At 36.2% G+C, this 20947-nt stretch overlaps 1 protein-coding gene across 2 annotated transcripts in view; it reads right to left on the bottom strand.

The window, feature by feature from the left end:
• Positions 1–587: 587 nt before the first annotated feature.
• Positions 588–20947, bottom strand: part of CACNA2D1 (calcium voltage-gated channel auxiliary subunit alpha2delta 1) — a 387377-nt gene continuing 367017 nt past the window's right edge. For both annotated transcript variants that reach the window (XM_071552728.1, XM_071552727.1), the window contains 5 exons: positions 18267–18322; positions 17994–18123; positions 16548–16660; positions 13438–13520; positions 588–4940 (listed from right to left, as the gene is read on the bottom strand). In XM_071552728.1, coding sequence (XP_071408829.1) covers positions 4824–4940; positions 13438–13520; positions 16548–16660; positions 17994–18123; positions 18267–18322 — 499 coding nt within the window. In that variant the 3' untranslated portion in view covers positions 588–4823. The remainder of the gene's footprint in view (positions 4941–13437; positions 13521–16547; positions 16661–17993; positions 18124–18266; positions 18323–20947) is intronic.

Raw genomic sequence — 20947 nt, forward strand, 5'->3', positions numbered from 1 at the left:
TCTGAAAATGCAGTAAAGCACCTCCTGAACACCCCAAGCTTGTTTATTAAGGTACACAGAACCACTTTGAATATAATGCTTAGCTAAGAACAGCAGCAGCTCAGAAGCTGACTCATAAATCACACAGCAATCTTGGTCAGAAGTAGGGCAACAACTTAGGCAGGACCATCAGAGACATCTGATTTTATTCTGCTTCTCCATGTGAGTGAACCCTTGGACTTCATCAGTGTTTACAAGTTAGTAAATGCCAACCCTTCCAAAAGCAATTGTTTCAGGACAACAGGGGTACTTCAGATGCTTTGCAGATTCTTATTTTAGTGAGAGCTTTACAGACTCTCAGTTCTCATTGGTTAGATTTTTTTTTCCACTTTATTTGAAATTTTCACAGTCACAAATGAAACAGAAATGAGGGTTTGCTGCACATCGTTTTCTGAACTCCATGAAGAACTCTGTTAAGTCACCGTCTCACTCTCTCCAGAAACTTGGGTTCAATTTGATAGGAAACTCAGAAGTATTACATAGCAAATAATGTAGGCTCTTATTTACATGTTTTTATTATATAGAGTGAACAGCCAAAATAGTTGTTGATTTTAAATGATAAACTTTTATTCTGAATATACTGCTTTTGCACAATAATTAACACAACAGTTCTAGGATTATAAACTTTTTATATCATTATTGTACAAATTTTTACAAAAAAAATTTTTTTTTCCAGGCTTGTCAAGTTCCACAAAAGTGTCAAGAGAACACAAGAAAAGGGACAAAGACCTGCTTGCCTCATATGAGCAACCAAGCCCTTTTTTTGCAGAAACGCACACTGAGCATTTCAATAAAAATATCCCAGAAAGCATGATCCAGACATTCCATACAACACGAGAAGAGAAGACAGCGTTGTCAGATCACAATCGCAATTTCATGGCATCTGAACAAGACAGTATCCCTTTAGCCTCAGTGAAATATATCTTCAAGATGATGTTTTTCCTTTAAACCATAAACAGGACAGATGCAAATAGCTGGGAAGAGGGTGAGGCTAACTTTTCAAAACTCTTGAATTGTTTTCAGACAATTTAATCTTTTTACAATAGTGTACAATGACTATTAACAATATTAACATTGTGGTATGAATGAAATAATAATAAATCAGGCCTTTTCTGAAGGCTTGGATGTCTGATGAAGCTAGGATAAAATTTCTCTTAAGGAAGGAGTTATTAAGATTTCACCTTCAGTCAACATAAAACACCCGAGTGAATTGCAGTGACTTGTATGCATTAATATATTTCTTAATAACCAGTGTTCTGGATTTTAAGGATCAATGGGACTGAGGTGGTGTTCTGGAATTAGGTCTTGCTAAGCATGTTTTCTGAGCTTATGGGTTAATGGGAACAAAAGGTCTTAATGTCTCTTCAGTGACACCAAAAAAACTCTCAACCACAGCAAGTAACACTTGGGTCTCAAAGGTCACTTAAAAGGGATACTGCCTATTTGAAACCAGTAAGGCCAGTTTTTAAGTTAGTAAAAGGAATATTGTAGGAATACTTACAAATGGCAGCAACACTGTTGTTTTTGTCAAGTTAAGCAGTAAAGCCTCAAGCATTAAAAATATGAAAAATACTAAAGTCTTAAAGGTACAGGACCTAAAAATCTTGTCAATCAAACCTGCTATGTTATGTTAAAAACGTTTTACAAATATGGACCACGGTCTGTGTTTTGGCAGTAATGCTGGTTGTTTAAATGAAAAATTAGAAAGAAACCTTTCATGTTACGTCCTCAAATCACATTTTGCACAGTACCATGCTGCAACAACTTTAATGGTGGATATTTGTCAGACATACAATATGCTGCATGACTTCTGTGTAAACTGAACCAATCCCAACAGTTCCCTTGATGCTATTTAAAGGATGCGAGCAAACATTACAGAGCTTTTTATCTGGCTTACAACTTTTAAGTATCTTGTAATTTCCAAGTACCTCTATTTAAAGCCTAAGATCAAGTTTCTTCTTTCAAAGACAAGAGAAGACTACCATGCCACACTGTGTGAGAATAAAGATACCCTTCTGCATGAGAATTTGTATTTATTCATGGGAATTATCTGTAGTGACTGGAAGGCTAAGTCTTTCTACAGACACATGTTTCTTCAGGTCATATAGAGGGACAGAGGAGAGGAAAAAAGAACATTTCCCCTTGGATCACCCAAGAGGTCTATGTGCCTGCATGGCAAAGGTTTCTCTCTCTTTTTGCATCTGAGCACTGTAAGGGAAGTGGGATGAGAGCAAAAGCCATGGGCATTTTCCATGGCAGCACGACTTTGTGCCTTCTCACCTTCTGCCTACAGATTCTAATAAATGTTTAATAAGCAACTCCAAATATGCCCTATCAGCATCAGCAGCATGTTTTAAAATGTTAAATAGTGTAACTTGTCCATGAAGGGTTTCTTTTGGGAAGCTAAGTGGAAACTATAGAGAACTTAATATACTGACAACCTTTCAAGAAATTAAAAGAGCAAAATGGAAAAAAAATGTGAATTTTAAGTAACTTTAGAGGAAAAGCTATGAATGCAGTAAGTATTGGCCTATTCCTACAAAGCTTGTCCCCCCCATAAAATGTCAATTGATCATGTTAAAGAAAAATACAGGATGCAGTCTTGGCATTAGAAACAATTGAACCAATTTTTGTATCAGATGATAACTGGTGACAGGGTGAAGTACAGCAATATGACTGAAAGGAAGAGCTCCAAGTCTATCTTCATCCATATTATCAACATTAGCTCACCTTCCCTGAGGAGGACTTGAAGTCATCCAATACAGCTAATCGTACTTTTAACCCCATGCCATTATTAGAGATGGTTTTTTTAAAGAGCTAAATCTGATCACTGAACCAAAGGTCAGGATTAATTTTTTTCACTCATTGTATTCCCAAACATGAGAAAATACATAGCTGGAGCCAAGGTACATGAGAAATGATGAACCAGCCATGAGTACAACTACAGCAGACATCTGATCATTCAAGCCGTGCCATGGCTTTGAGTAGCTTCTTCAGTTTTCATAGGATATTAATGCATGCCCAATCATGTTTTTAAGCTTTTGGCATGATTAAAATGAAATCAATCAATTGCCAGCATATACATACCAATGCTTTGCATTCTCTTATTTTTTTTAAAGAGCTAGTGTATTGTGCCATGTTAATATTTGCATATTGCAGTTGTTAGCAGAACTGTACAATACCAGCAGAGTTGCACATTCATTGGTTTAGCTGTCTTGCAATACCGTTTAGATTTAAAAACTAGAAAAAGAAAAGCGCAAATCATATTTTGCATCAACACTATGCTACACTGTAATATTGTAATTTACTGCACCAATCTGTATCACCAATGAGGTTGTATAAAAACAACTTCTAAAGTTATTATTCACAATCAAGTATCAATGTGCATACATAGAGAATCAAGGCTCCCCTTTTGTTTATATTTTTTCTAATCATAGCAACCAGGACATTTTGCTGTTAAATATGCTATGTTCAATAATAAATAGCAACAGCAGTATTTTTAATATTATAAGTGGGTTTTATGAAGGACACAAAGGGGGAACCTGATATGAACCTTAGAGAACATATACTTCCAAAAATAAATGCATTAAATCTCATTTTTATATACTTAAAATATCTGTACACAGATTTTCATGTGAGATCACTGTTCTGTAAAAAATCCAACTCAACCCTTTTGTTACGATAGTTACATTTACCCCATTATCTCAGCTTTTTCATTGCACAGTATATTCAGAGCTCTGTTTCATAATATAATTTAATATTATTTGATTGCAACACATTGCAATGTTCAGTTTCTCACACAATAAAAGAATCACTCAGTTACCTTTTCAATGATCTATACTCTACCATCAAAGAAAACAAACTGAAAAACAATAACATAGCATCATCATCATGCAAAATACCCTTGGAAACCAACGTTCAAATATCACAAAGACATTTTTTATTCACAAGCATTTTTGTTTCAGCCTTTGAAGATTTCTACTAGCTTCGTATGTAACTGCATTGTGAAAAGGTGAATGTTACAGGTAAATTAATATTTTTTCTGATAGAAGATGACACCAAGCTTAAGATGAAAATAACTTTATAGTTAAACTGTCCAGCACCTTTGCATTTTAAAACACAGTACTTTCCTCCCTTGCTTTCTTCCCACATACAATTTATCAACCTAACAAAACTTAGCTGGTTGCATGATTCATTTTGGAAGAATAAACCACTCATCATTAAACATTTCAGTCATGTTGAACTTCTGATGAAGATTGGCCAATATTTTCATTTTACTACATTAGTTTGGACAAAACTAATTTTCAAATCATCATGGTGCTAGTAATGTATATTGGGGAGAACATTTTCTTTTTCCTTTTTTTTTTTTTTTAATTTTGTTTTTAAATAACTGTTCATGTAAAAGAATATAAATCTTCAAGATATCCAAAGCTTAAAAGAAATGAAAATCATATACATAAGCTATTGTTAGGGGAGCCCTTTTACCATGAAGTCATCAGGATTACAACAACAAACAAACAAAAAGTCTTGGATTTCCCCAATGGAGCACATACAGAAGTCTGTTTGGATGGCATAGATGATGCAGCATTCACACATGTTTAAGGATCTGACACTCCAACATGCGGCCACTGTGGGTGCCTTGATGAGTCTCACAACGAGTGATAACCAGACACGAGCACTGATGTTCTGCTGCTGTCTGAATAGCTGACCCCTTTCAAAATGAAACTGAGGCTATCGTTTTGGCCGGGTCTTGATTAAGTTACGCAGGTTTTGGTTTAGCAAGGTCATAACTGGCAGTGTCTGCTGCCAGATAACAGCCAAAGCAGGACCAGCTGAATTCCTACCATAGACCACAGTGATGGACTCAGACCAGAGGCACCACCGCAGTCAGCTGAATCTTCCTGTTGACAAGAAAAGAAGAAATCATTTAACATTAATTACGGTTAAGATTCCTGAGAAGTAATGGCTTCAACATTTTGAACTATCCTTGAGGCATCCTTTTTGGTCTTTTATATGTTTTATTTTGCTAACATAACAGCAAAATAATTCCTGGAAGTTTGCCTGATTTTTGATATAAAGGGTGGCATTACTACTTTCTCTATAAGCATGGGAGTATTAAATACATTCAAGGTTTACTGTAGTAATTTACAAACTAGATGATACTTACACCATCAATCAAAAAATGCTGTGGATCATACCTGGGGGCCCCAGTAAACCCCTTCTACATTACTTAAAATTACATAAATTTTAAGATTCTGAGTATCACTTTAATGTGCAGAAACGTAGAAGAACAGATTACTTTTCAAGATTAGAAAACAAATACCAAAATACATTTATGTCCATTTCATCAAATGATCACACATTAAAATGAATATAGTCTGCAGGTGAAGGTATGATCAAAGACAATGAAAATCCTTTCTCTACCTCTGGTGCTTCATTCAAGTACAATAAATAAATTTTCTGTTGTGCTTTTTGTACATGTTTGATGCAATTCAGTAGAGAAAACACCCACCCATTTGTGGGCTCACCCTGAGCTGCACAACTCTGTCATGCACCAGTGGACCTTACTAGTCCTTATGCCATACAGCAATCACACCTCTTTTTCCCCATTGCTCTCAACAATTCATTGCTGTTCTTTGGTCCCACTTTCCCTATAATGCATAATACCTTTCACATTATGGATTTCTTCATTACTCTGGCGGAAATACATTTGATACCTGTTCTGGAGCCTGTACCACCTTACACCTTGTTTCTCAGGACTGATACAAACTATGGTTAGCACCTAAAACATCAGGACAAAGTTCAGCCATTCCCTCATTTCTTTGTCTGCTGAATCCAAGATTCATGGGTACATCTGAAGGCAGAAAATACTTGACCCTTCTCTTGTTTTCACTGTATTCTGTAACCATAGTATACAACGATACTTTCCAATTTCCAAGAGATCCCAAGCCTCCAAGGACAAGAAAACAGTGTGGGTGGGAAGGGACTTAGGTATATAGCAACTGAGGTAATTTTTTTAACAAGAGCAGTATGTGGTGGAAGGACACACAACTGCACCTGAACAGTAACAGAGCCTGACTGCTAGCACAGAAACTAAAAAAGATGTCAGAACAGACATCAGAGGAAAACTAACAAGCAGGAAACAGCTCCTGGTTCAGACTGACATGCAACAAATACTCAATGAACCTCAGAAAAGGCTGGGGGGTGGGAGGGTGGGAGGAGTGTGGGACTAAAAATGACAAGGACAAATAAGGAAGGGCCATTAAACCATAGTAATTTATTGGCACATTCTTAAGCAAAACTTTCCAGTGCTTCTATACCAATGCTAGGAACATAAAATCAAGATGGAGGAATAGAAATCAGTCATCAATAAACCATCCCAAAACAATACACATATCAGAAAACTGGTGAAAGGGGAAGAATAAATAGCACAGGACATTGTCAAGCTACCAGACATACAGTGGAATGGTACTGCATAAAGGACAATACAAAGTGACATAACATAAAATTATTATAAGAGAAGGGAAGTGCGATGGAATCTCTGTGGGTAAGAAATTTCAGAGTCTGATAATAAAAAATGTAATATTAGGATTGCACTGCTGACCACCTGATCAAAGGGACAATATCAATGTTATGTGAGATTAGAGAAGCTACATAAAGACTGGATTGAAGCCTTATTAAAGAGACATGTAGAGTTTGCATTTTCAGATATGATAAATTGCTTTTGTAACAAGGAGTCGTTGAATCTTTAGTGGTGCATAGGGCCCTGTTCAACATTGTTTGTGGAGTTGCTCTGTATAGCTCTGGTAGCTCCATAGACCACAATGCAATAGGATTCAGCATTGTTGTGTGAGAGATCAGGCCAAAGAAATCCAAAATAAAAGATATTAACTTAAAGGTAACTACCTGAAAATTAAGAAAAGCGGTTAAAATAGCCCCAATCAACCAACCTCAAAACCCAGAAAACAAAGAGAACCCCTCCCCCTTAACAAATGCAAGTTTCTCACAAGGATCCAGAAGAATATTTAGAAATATTGCATTAGCTAACCAGGTAAAATTAAAGCCACAATTAGTAAAACCAACCATACATCTCTCACACCCAAACACCCAATCCCAAAACACATGAAAACACACCACCACCACCCTTCATAAAAAAGACACACAACCCATAACCAAACCCAAAACCCCAAAAGAAACATCCATGCATTAATCAATAGGGAACTTAAGTATACTGTCATAGAGAAAAGGTACTGAAGAAATCAAGTTTACTAAAATGGGCAAGAACAGCAAAGTACATAAAAATGCCCGATTAGACACAAACAAGAAAATTAGGGGGCTGACAAACTATTTTTTATGACCTCTCTGCTGAATATAATGAAAATGATAGTAGAAAGTTTTGACTAAATCAAAAGAATAAAGCAAATACGAGGTTAGGTCAACAGCTTCATAACAGAGGAGTGAAGAGGGAATTTGGGGTTACAGGGCACAGCAAAGGACTTCATTGAGTTCTTTGTGTCAGTTTTAATTGGTGAAAACTTAATGGTATTCCCTCCACACTCAGTGCATTCTTTAAAGCAAGAAGGTCAGAGTAATCAGAATCAGTTTGGAAAAAATATATGAAAGATAAGACAAATTAGACTCAATATCTTATGAGGAATTATAGTAATCAACAGGAGTCTCATTTAGAAACCTGGATGTAAAAAAAAAAAAAAAAAACCAACCAAATAAGACCCAAAAATTAGCACTCAAGTTCCATAGGAAGAAACAAAAATTCATTCTGTCCTAAATCAAATACCTCACATTAGTTGTCATTCTTTATCAATAGCAGCAATTTTCAGATATGTATCTGTCATGTGTTAGCTTTATAATTTAGTTTTGGTTTAAGCTTCCCCCTCCCCCCCCTCCCGGGTTGATTGCACTCTACAAGTTCAAAATTCCTAAGGTTTCTGGTCAACAAGGAAGTACTAAGTGAACTCTGCCGCACAGATTTGGAGTAGGATGCTTAAGATTTCAAGATGCATTGAACTTTCTGGTTTATTTAGTTTGGCTCTGTCACTATTTGCATCTGCATTGTGTCTTGTCATGCAGCTTCATTTCTATTCAAAGCACCTAAAAATAACCCTGTTGCTTCTTCCTCACAGTGACCACCATTAAAAACAGAATTATCAGTAAAGGTTTCCTCTCACAGGAATTCAATGGACAGCATTCAGTGTTGCCTCTTGGCATTTAAGATTTCTTAACACCGAAATTACTTAGAAGAGTCTTCTTTGAAAAAACAGTCTAAAGCAAAGCAGGAGATTTAAAAATTTCCAACAGGGGGAAGATTTCTGGGGAGTAAATAAGAAGTAAATTGAACGTCTTAAACAAAATTTTACATAATATGAAGGGGAAAAAATCATTACAGTGAAAATGGCTGCCAGTATGGAGACGAAGTAGATGCACCCCCACATATATAATTATACAGCACTCAGCTTATATGTCACCTCTGTATTAGACCAAATATTGGGCAAATTACATTGATAAATTAATCCTACTATTACATGTACTTGGAAACCCCCACCTATTCTGTTGCTTATCTCTATATGCTCCTTGTGATTTTTTTAGTTTTTTTTTTTTAACTACATCACAACTTATGGTCACTAGTCTTATATTCAACAGTCATACAATGTAATATTCTTACTGGGTTGAAAAGAAGTATTTTAGTGTCTTTTGCTCACGCTCTAGAACTACAGAGAGCAGTTTTTAAAGGATTGACTATTACCAACAGTAGAAAATGTCTTGGAAGCCTCATGTAGGAAAGGTATCTTCTTATTATGAATGATGGTGTTAAATTGTACTACAGAAAAATATACATGGTTTATACACATATTTCAAGGTTGGTGAGATTTTAACCTCATATTGATCAAAGCTACATTGAATTTCTGAAGTTTGTAGACCAATTTGCAGTGGTAAACCAGCAGTTCTACCCAGAACAATTTCTAAATATTGTCTCTGGAAACAGTTATTCTTTTGTGTCCTGAGCAAAGACAAAAATAGTAGTGGCAAAAAAAGTACAGTAAATCATATCTAAATTATTTTTTTTCTCCCTAGAATTGCAAATTGTCATTTTCTTGTGTGCTCTGACTGTTGTCAAAACTACAGGAAATAAAAAAAAAATGTAAGAGGAGAATGTCTGATTATATGCTAATTTACATGCATTAACAGTTGCATGGAAATGAGTGAGATTCCATCATTAATTTGAAACCAGACTGAGAAAAATGTCAGTTTTGACTGGTTTTCGAAATGCCTTTTTTGAAAACACTTACCCTAATCTTGAGCTTTAAGAAAACTCTTCAACTGTTTCATGTTAGTGTTAATTTTGAGATTTCCTCTAAATTATCTTATAACAAAGATATATAGCATTATTTTATCCTATCATCTTATCTTTACATCTGCTAGTGGAATTAAACACGGCATTATTTTTAAACAGTTTCACTTAAATTTTCCAGCTCACTACATTAATCATACAGAAATCCTGAAAAACAAATCAATTGGGGATGTCCTTTCTTTGTTATCTTCAAAATAATATACTGTATATTATTTCTCTTTGAAGACAGAAAGAATTGCAAAAGAAACTGGAAAGAATAATCTTTAGCTGCTTTCATTTCATCAGAAGTGTATAAGAAATTTTTTGCATTAATAAATCACATCGAATTTCTTTGCATGCTTGAGGTAGAGAAGTGTCATCTCCATATCATACTTTACTATGATAACTCTAGATAGGGTTGTTTTACAACATCACACACTGAAAATTATTCAGCACTTTCAGAATGGAAATGAATGCTTTTATAAAATCATATATTCATTGTTAGGTATCAAACCCACATATTCTTTGCTATATATGAACATATCCTTGAAGACAGTGCCAGTCCAAATTTTTAAAAATACACATGGAACTAAAAATACATATAAATACATGTTAAGCCTATGTGCTTATTACTCCTTTAGAAGTGCACTAGAACTATTTAATGTACTAAAACTTTGTCTTTAAACCGTAATAATTCATTGGAATCTTTTGTGCTACATTGCCTTAAAAGAGGGTAAAACAACGATATCTGCCAAAGAGCTTCTGATCTGGCCTTTGATATCAGTTGATAATGTCAAAATTATACTTTTTAAAAGCATGTACTTTAAATGCTTCATACTGCATGGACAACAACTTTGCTTCTACTCCAGTAACTTCCAGTTTCAGTGCATTATCCTTCATAAATTTTGTGTTACCCTCCTTCGTCTGGAGCTCCATACAAAGCTGCAAAAGTGTAGAGCTACCCATGCACAGACCAGGGACACAAGCAATTCCATCAAGATATATTCAGTTGCCTGGTCTGCTCATCTCCCCCAAAGCTCCCACTGACATCCCTGGAAGTTGATGGAAGTAAGACATTCCCAGTAGAGGCTAAAAACTTGTACAGTTCTTTTTTTTCTTCTCAGGCATTGCAAACAAAACCAGTGTGCATGTACAAAGCAACACCAAGCCTTTCAAGGCAGTGATGACTACTTTGTTATCCTTGAAAAAGGGAAAAAAAAAAACAAAAAAATCAGGTTATTGAACCTGATCAGCGGTTTGTACCTGTGTTGGCTTCAGTAATTTTAATAAAAATACACAGATTAATTTCCAGTGAGATTCCTTTTCCAAAATCACAAAGTTATTAAAAACGAGATGGATGAACAAAATTAACTCTATAACTTTCTGCTGCCAAAAGTCTATCAGCTAAAATTACATTCTGTAGGTTTCCCATCTTAAGCAGAAAGCCCATTTTTGGCTTAAAGAATTCAGCTCAAGGTGAGTCTTTGCTGCTTTATGTACATTGGACAGTAGCTCTTTAATTAAAAGAGGGTTACTTGCAGAACAAATTGCACGAGTAAGAACATGAGATGTTAATCTAGATTTTTAAGTGAAATACCATCGGCTTAGGGGAAGCAACTTTCACCCTTTCTTACAACCTTCCACCATGGCTGTGCAAGTTCCTAGTTTTGTAGAAATTAGATAAAGACAAAATAGGAAACTTCAAAATTACTCAAATACAACTGTTAAACAGAACTTTAAGATTTTTTCACTGATGTTTGAGAGATAATAATTGAACCTTCCTTTATATACACAGAGAATATAAATTATTAAGAAAATCAGTTTTCCAGATTGCTGCAATATTCAGTGTTTTACTACACTAACTCTGACAAATGCCCTCTAAGCTTCCAGTTCTGCCTCATGTTTTGATAAACATGTGAGTATCTCCCTCTAGTGGTTTTCAGAACAATAATGTTGATCAGAGACCCCTCTGGTCACAAATTTTACACTCTTTAGTTTAGCAGCTCTCTCGCAGACATGTCACCATCACAACAGCCAGTGACACACTCCATACTATTAAATACAAGTCTAATTTCTAAGGATTTCATTATGACCCCCAGAGTCTGCACCTGGTCAACATACAGACATTACCTATGTAGGTAATTAGATTGATGCACAATAGTATCCTCTGTAATTAACTGTTGTGTTCGTTTGAAAGCAATGAAAACTCCTTACTCTTTTCAAAAGCAGCACTTACAGGGCACTCATGCTTGCTATCCCTAAGTAAAGCTTTATTTTCACAGGTTTTACAGTCTCCTCTATTTACTTTGTATCTTGTGCAGAAACCCTTCTTCTGTTCATTTTTACAAGGACAAGGGAAAAATGCTTAGAAGGGAATGACACGGACTCAGGTGATACATGTGCAATCTCAAAGAGCCAACCACATAAACCCAACAGGTTCCCTTATCTTTGTATGTGCTATGGGAGAGGGCCTTGTGTTCAGAATTGTGATTTATAAGGCTCCAAACAGGGTTTTTTCATATTTAATTTCCCTTAATATTGCAATAGTAATTTGCTCCAGATTGTTGCTTTTAGGACTTGCTTCATTCTGTTCTCTTTTGTATGCTCAGTAAGTAAAAAAGTCTGCTAATTTTTTAAGCCAAGAACAAAACAAAAAATTAGAGAAAGTAACTGACCATCCACACCACATGAAAACTTGCAGAAAAATGAAGATAGGAGCGGACGTCATGGCAGAGGCACGACTCGTTGTGCATATAGGCTGATCCTATTAATAACGGGCAAAGTAGCAAGTAGAGGAAAGGAAAGAAAACACAGAAAAAAAGACATACAAGATGAGATATCATGCAGATTGCTGGCAGTTAGCAGAGTTAATGTGAAAGCATCCACCCAAGAGCAAGAGATTCACAGCAAATTTTGCAAATAAACTTAACCAAAACAATCCACTGTTACAAAACACATGACTTACACACTTATCAGCACATCAAGCTAGTGAGCAGGAGTTGTACTTTCACACACAACTGTATTAGGAGGATTTGAAATATTTACAGTGGTCAAAAAGCTTTTGGATGGTTTTTCAACTTCATTTAACCTTTGTTGGCCAGTAGGAAGACTTGCTTTTTAAAATAAAATTTAGTTACTAGAAAAGTACCTTGAATGCCAACTGTCTGGACTTATTTTTAACACTACTGACATCTCAGTAATTGTGCTTCCTTACAAGAAAAATAAACACTGTAACACAACTTGGCATACAGCAGTTATAGCCAACTAACTGCACTGGTCTGGGAGAATCTTTCCTTTGCAGAAATCACATGAGGCATTAAAAATTTACTTTAAAAATATTTGTTTTATCCAATGCCAGGCACTTCAATGTGCAGCAGTTTTTGTCTTGAAATTTATCCTGAACAATAATCTCTTTCATACAGTAATTTGAAAGGTAAAACTAAAAGCATATTAAAAATAATTTAGATAGGTGTCATAATTTTTTGCCTTCAAAATTTCAATACATTAGAGAGAGTACGAAACAGCACAGTTTTGGTGATTTCAGTAAAGCAATGCACTTTTATACCTTTTAAGAACATGACCTAAGGGAATATCATTTCTAGAATTTGAAAAAAATCCTAAACCCCATAGAACATTCTTCATCATTTAACCACACCTTAAATAATATCTGGAAACATTATTTTAAAAATACAACTTATAAGACAGGATTATCATGTATTTGTGAAAACCATTAAAGAACTGAATTTCACAGCACTGTATAGAGACCAACAGTTTTGTGCTCACTGATTTTGTTTTTTTTTTTTTTCAGTGAGAATCATGTGTGAAAGCACAATGGTTATAGGAAAGGCAGATAAGAAAGCAGCTGTTAATTTTATGTTAATCATGGGATATTTGAAATAGAGTGACTATGGTCTAGAGTGAACATTATGTTTAGTGATAAATAGGTTACGAGGCACCAAAGTATGGTTAAACACAGTTTTCACTGCTTTTCTAAAAAAGCTCTACAATTGTCTTTCAAGATAGTCCTAAAGTCTTACAAGTTCAATTTTTACCTGTTTGGCTTCATCAAAACAGACATCAGGACCCTTTCTGTATCTAGGCTGTTTGACCATTTCACAGGGATTTGGCCCTTCATCTGTTTCACTGGTTAAGGAGTATGACTGTTTTTCATGCATTGTACATTAGCAGGATTGACATTCTGTTTTTATTTTCATGGCAGAAGAGAAGATTTATGCTAATTCAGATAGTACTGAAATAAACATCAATAGTCACAGTTCCCTGTTAAAAGAAAACCAACCCAACCCTCCGGATAAATCAAAATGAAATACCCTTTTTCTTACACTGTTTTAATCAAGAAAATAAACATCCTGCATAACTTTTCAGAATGAATATTTTCAGAACCATATACAGAAAAAAAAAAGCTGAGTTCTTTTAACATTTTTTGTATTGCTTTTATTACCACTGCTAAAATGAAGATACACAGTAAAAGCAAGGAAACCTGTTTGGAAAAGTAATGCTCTATACAGGTTGAACATTGCAGTGAATGTCTATAATAACTACTGGTTCTATTATATGTACACTTATATTACCCCAAGTATCATAGAAAAGATCATACCACTATAGGCTTTGATGGTAAATGACAGAAAAACTAATGAGATCTCATTAGCATTTCAGTGACAAAGTCAGACAGAAAATGCTATCCATACTCACAGCAGAACATCAGGAGAGAAGTGGGAGCTATTAATTAGCTAACTGTAAACGTGAGTACTGCTTCAGCTTACATCTCTGAAATTTGTAATTGGTGATATTTAAGTGTAAATACTATCCTTCACATGTGCCACAGGCTAACAAGGAACACAAGCCATTGCAGCAAACTTGAAACGTACAGATGTGGTAAACTGCAAAGCTGCCTTCTGGTGAAACCTGCTTATATTACTGTTCAAAATGTTTAGATTTTCTTCTTCCACTGCAGGTAGTACACACATAAAAGTTAGAGTGCTTTAAAAAAGTAGCACCAAAACTTTACTTATCTTTGTAGCTCTAACTTACACTTGAAGCAATGCTAGTCATGCACTACCACAGAGTACTACAGCACCTTCAGTGCAACAAATGGAGAGGCCAAAGGGAAGAGAAGGGAAGAGGATGGGAACTTTAGCTCTACAGGTCTACATCTGCCTTCATTCAGATGTTATCAGACTCATTCACCTCCCGTTTTCTCTGCTGTGGCCCAACTGAAAGGGAAGCTGAAATGTGGTAATATCCTAAGAGACAATGTGCACAAGCAAAGCTGTACCAGTCAAAAGGAAGAGAAGTGTAATAATAACCATCTGAATAGCACCCAAAGGTCACTCTGTCTGCTTGGGTGATGTTATGCTACATCTGCATTTCACAATGTACCTTAGTTACAGAAAAGAGAAAATAGCTTAGTACTGCACAGTTGGAACAAAAATAAAATAGTCCATTTAGTCAATATAAGCCCACCCAACTGTTCTGGCTGCCATTTGAGGTCATTTACTGCTTTCTAGAAATTTTGAGCCCCACAAGGAAATGCAAGTCATGTGCCCATTTCCCATCAAACATGCTTCATTTTCTACTGCAAGTGCTGTCCATAAATTCAGAAAGTGGCAACAGTTAATCAAACTGTCATGGAATGAAGCCAATTAGAATACTAGGCTGTGTTTACATAATTCTGTGATGGCACCCCAATGTTCCTTTTCAGTGCAAGTGTAGATGGAATTCCAGTTTTATTAATGTGGCAATGAATGCATTGCTTGTGCCAAAGAAACACAGACATCTGTACTACCATCTGCTTTTCTTTCAGAAATGGGAGAGGCTGTCTCAACTAACTTCCTGACATGGACAAAGGTATTACTAATTGTTTTCCATATTCTATCATAATAATCCAAGTTATGATTTGATTTACCACCATGGTAAATCTGGCATCCTATCCTCGAGTCCAAGTAGCAGAGAAAGACTGAGGTGATTTTTTCCTGACCCGCATGTGTGTATGTGAGTTTTATGTATTTCCATCACCATCACCTACAAGTATCTACTGCTGCAAACAGGTTAAAGGAAGGAGATTGGCATGAAGGTGATTGTAAATTAGAACAAGCTTTTAACTTCAATGCCTGTGTTGCAAGGACTCTGCTTACCATGTAAGCCACCTAAGTCTCCAGCGAGCTCTGCAGAAATTCTATGCTAGCAGCTGGATAAACTCTAGCCTTTGATGGCTAAAGCAATTTCCACAAGAAGTAAGCAGTTTCACAGATTTAAGAGAATATTCTGATTTGAAAGGGACCCACAAGGACCATCAAGTCCAGGTCTTAAGTGAATGGCCCCCATAGAGATGGAACCTGCAGCCTTGGTGTTATTAGCACCATGCTCAAACCAAGTTGTCCCAGTTGTCATTGACACTAAGCACACACTAAAGTGCTTCCATCAATTCACCATCAGTGCCGCATCTCAACCTTTCAAGACAAAACACTCTTGTCTTGGCACTACCCTTTTTTGTTATGTCTCTAGAGAGGCATATCCTTGTCTTTTCTAAAGGCTGACAAACCCAGGACTCTCAGGCTCCCCTTGCCCACCCTGTGCTCTAGACACCAACCTCCTTGGTGCCCCTTCATGACACTGCCTCCAGTGTGTCACTGTAGTACTGGGAAGCCCCAAACATTACACAGCACACTAAATGTGGTCTCAGCAGTGCTGAAGAGATGGGATGGACTAGGTCTCCCAGTCTGCTGAATACACTCTTGCTATCACAACCCAGGATGCGACCTCTTTACTGCAAGGTGCAGTGCAAACTCATGTTCAACTTCTTGCCCATCATGAACCACAAACTCTTTTCTGCAAAGCTTTTTGTCACTCTGTCCCCAACCTGTCTAGCTCTGTTCTGGGCCCAAGACTTTGCAACTGCCTTTATGGAATTTTATGAAGTTCCTGTGAGCCCATTCTCAGAAGTAACAGCTTTGCTCTCTACCTCAGTGACTGCTGCATCAGATGACTTGTGGTATCATCCACAAATACCTGCTGTTTCAAGCATTCCAGTAGCAACCATGTTACTAATATATACATAAATGGGTCATTTTCCCCCCAAAGTATTCCTGTATCCCATAGCCAAAAATCAATCCACACTACTAAATAACATGATTTTAAAGGATACCCGGCTTCTCTGCTTGCATCAGTGGCTTCGGGTCACAGGAGCGGCACAGCAGTTGGCTGTCACTAATAATGAATACTAGATTGGTGTTTGAAATCTTCTCTGCATGATAAAGTCTGGAAAAGAAGACAACAAAAAACTATGTTTAAATGAAGCAAGAAAATCCATATTTGAGAAGGACACACAGTATTGTAACAAAAAAATAATCCAGCTTCACAGATTCAGTCTGCCTTCCACTGTTTATCTTTTTCATCAACTAACAGCAAGAAACATTTATAACAAATTTTGTAATCTTTTCAACATTTCCATGGTACTTCCTTTCAACTAGACTCGTTAGTGGAAAAAGTGGAAAAGAACAGAAAATTACTTTAATTGAGTTAATAGCTAGCTCTGCACTCCTACCGCAGTAGCTGTACTGAGAAATAACATCAGTTCTGTCTCAATTAACACTGAGAAAACCCCCAACTGCAAAAGCAAACAAGAAAAACCCCAACACAAAAACCTGTCTGTAAGAAGGGTGCAGGAGAGGTTTAGGATATGTATAATGCGTATTGGATGTGTATATATGTATTTTAATGTCTACATAATTCCACAAAAGGTCTTCACATTAGTAGGGTAATTTTCAATTTATAAATAAAACCAATAAATACTAGCAACATGGAGGAGGACATTATGGAAGTGGGAAAAGTGTCATCATGTTTTGGCTGTATTCACCACTCTCCAAGGTCCTCTGCCTTTCTGTTCTGCCTTGAAATATTGTCTTCAAGGAGTTTAAAATCTGTCTGGTAATTCTAATTTCTACAATATTTTCAGAAGCTCTAATTGTATGCAAAAAGCCAGCAGGCTCATGTATGAAATACAGGGCAAGGTCCAAACTGCTACGTTTCTGAAGTATCCAATTTTTTGACATAATATTAAACATCATCTTGAATAGATACGTAGAGCCTGAGGAGTAATTCTTTTCATCACAAAATAAACCAGCTTTGTTTGCTTTATAAGACTCACAGCTCTCAAATCATAAGCACTATTGACTAGAAGGTAAAATAGAAGATAAACTGCATAATCTTCTTGACCATCAAAAATTTCAATAAATAACCAGATTAAAGAAAATCATATCCTTCGGAATACTGCAGAATGCTTTTTAGTTGGTATAATAAATTAAAAGGAAACAAATTGTAAAAGAGATAGAAACACAATGTTCATGAAGCATATAGAGACTATAAAACAAAAAATTGACTGAAGTATTTCTACAATTCTTTATTTGTTAAAGTTAAAATTCATTCTGAACAAAGAGAATGCAATTTACCTGCCTGTACTCTTCTCTGTCTTGGTTATGTAAGTTTGGTGGAATTAATCAGAAATATACCTTTTGTTCTTATAATAGTGTCATTACCTTTTGTAAAATAAATGAAAATCGCAAAGTTATTATTTATACTGAAAAAATTTTACCTGGAGCAGTTTATACAGTCTACAATCCCACCAAATGATTTATCATCATTTTCAAAGAAATACTGAGTCTGCTCAGTGATACAGCTTGTTTTAGGCAGGGCGGCACCAAAATCATCATCTTCCATATCAGCTGACAAAAAGAAAAGAAGAAAATAAAAAACAATGATATTTTCAAGTTACAGATATAATAGGGAGATCCAAATATGGCTCCCAGCCTAGATTCTTACCTTCTACTTCACTCAAAGTTGACTCGCTAACATTCTCTTGACTTACCTGCTTCAAGGAACCGTGGAAAAGTCAAGCTCAGAAACAGCTGCTGTAAGATAGACCTGAATACAGAAAGACAATATGTATTTCTTAAAGGCTTTTTTTTCTTCTTTGTATTTAATGGATAGTTAAATACTACTCAAATGTGAGTTATTAACAACAAAATGATTTCTTTTACACTTTCACTTGTTATTAACTGTGTTTCTTTAAACCTTATAGTTTGACTCTGCTTTTCTTTTCATGCATTCTCACAGGTCTTTCACACAAATCTTTGATTCCACTGCTGAAATTTGCTATAACTTGGGCCCGTAACTCACATAATGGAAATGTTATCATACTATCCTTGCACTCCTTTTATAGCTCTGCAGGAGGTGGAAGAGACATGTTGGCGTTCCTCTAACACTTAAACCAACCAGAACTCATTATGAACACACTCAGGGGAAATGCTCCTGACTTGGATACTTTACACTGATTAAACTTCATTAAACTGCTGAGAAAGAGACGAACACTGAATATTACAAGTATATTATAAAAACCATTGCTGTAACAGTTGACTTTTAAAATAATCTCTATTCCTACTCTTGAGGTATGGACTATATTTTCTTCCTAGATGCTGCCAAAACACTTAGGCTTAAAGAGTTTCATTTTTTTAAAATTATTTTTCTTCCCTGATGATTGTATTTTTCCAATTTTATTTACTTAAAGCAAGTACCAGCTTGTCATATACACAGCCCCCTTCTCCTCTACCAGCCTGTCAAAACAGGAACTGCAACAGGTATATTCCTTGACTCCCTATTTCTGCTTAAACCTTCCTAAATTGTATTTTCCAGTTGTCAAGTCTTAGGTTTCCTTTTACCCACAAACATCACCTGATCTCTTCTTATCTTATTCTGTTCTAACAATTGTCCCACAGAAAAAAGGGAGTGCATAACTTCTTTCAACCTCCAATTTTTTCACCTTATCCAGCGTGATTCCTGAGTAAAGAAACGAAATATGTCTGTCACCTTTCCAACTAAGGCATTGCCTGAAGGAGCTCTGGATTCACATTCACAGCTTTGTGCTCTGAATCATCAGAGGGACAGCACACCAGCAGTCATGGATCAGAAGAGACCTGATGCCATTCAGTAATGCAATTTGCTGACAGAAAATAGTAATCCTTTGTAATGGCTTACCACAAAATTTATAGGGAACAGAACAAAAAAGGCAGCCTGGGAAAACTTAAATCATCGGACTTAAAGCAGCATGAAGGAGAAATGATACGCACTCTCTTAACTAAATGCTGATGTATCCCATATAAATTTTGAACATGATCACTCACACCTTTATCCCACATTTTTGCCTGAAACACTAGAGCACTCTTTAATAACCTGGTTTCTTTTATTTCCCTGCATCTGCTTTTGCCAGGTGCGTCATTGAATCCATTTTTTGGTTAGCCCTTTTCACTCTGCTTGCTTAATGGCCTTCTCTGCCTGCTTCTGACCCTAGACTCCATTAAAAACATGGCCACAGTAAGTACTTTAATGTTGTGCTTTCAAGTTAAACATTACACAAAATAAACCTCAGGTCTAAATTGAGTCCAGACCACTAACTCTGATTTGAACACTGATAAACTGAAGTTTCTCTGTTTGAAAAGAACTCAAGTTTCTCTACTGGATTATTGCCCATCTTAAGTTTTTGAGGTTTGCTGTTGTCCAAGAAAACTGAAATTACTGCTCTTCCTGTTAACAAAATGTAACTAACAATAAAAACTAGTGTACAATATTAATAGTGCTTCTGTGAGAAAATAACTATGTTTTTTCAGCTGCTATATATTTTACCCCTTAGCTTCACAAAGTTGGTAATTTATTCCAGCTCAGTAATTATTATTAAAAAATCAAAAAACTTCAGAAAAAGGAACTGTGTCCATGGGTGCAATTCACACCAATGCAAAACTATCAGACCAATCTCAATTTCTTATCTCAGTGTGGTGCTGGAGGAAGTAGCTGATAGGGATGTCAATCTACATGGCTCTGCATGTAGAGGGACTCTGTGTGTCCTGCTCTGGAGCCCTCAAAACAATAAAACAAATGGGTCCAAAGGGGGACCACAAATATGATCAGAGGGATAGAAAAATTAACCCATAAGGAAAGGCTGAGAGATTTGAGGTTCAGTCTGGATAAAAGAAGCCTTCAGGAAGACCTTATTGTGGCCTTTCAGTACTTAAAGGGGCATTTAGGAAAGATGAGGCCAAACTTTTTAGCAGGACAAGGGGTTTTAACTAAAAGAGGGTAGTTTCAGAGAGATATAAGCAAGATATTTTTTATGATGAGGGTGGTGAAACACTGACACAGCTTGCCCAGAGAGAAGGTAGATGACCCATCCCTGGAAACACTGAAGGTCAGGTTGGAACAGGCTCTGAGCAACCTGATCCAGCTGAAGATGTCCCAGCTCATTACAGGAGGACTTGGACTGAATGACCTTTAGAGATCCCTTCCAACCCAAACAATTCTAGGATTCTATGAATCATGTGTTTTGTGAAATGATTTACTGAAAAACAAACACTGATTTTCTTAAGACTTCTTGCTAGGAAAAGGGAAAGACGATCCTCTGAAACAGGCAAACTGAATGTGATAATTTTGACTGAACCTTCACAACTGCCAATCGTACTCAGACCACTAATTCAAAGTCTGCTTCCTGATGCTGATTTT

Source organism: Pithys albifrons, chromosome 3 (genome assembly GCF_047495875.1).
Source record: "Pithys albifrons albifrons isolate INPA30051 chromosome 3, PitAlb_v1, whole genome shotgun sequence".
Taxonomy (NCBI): Eukaryota; Metazoa; Chordata; class Aves; order Passeriformes; family Thamnophilidae; genus Pithys; species Pithys albifrons.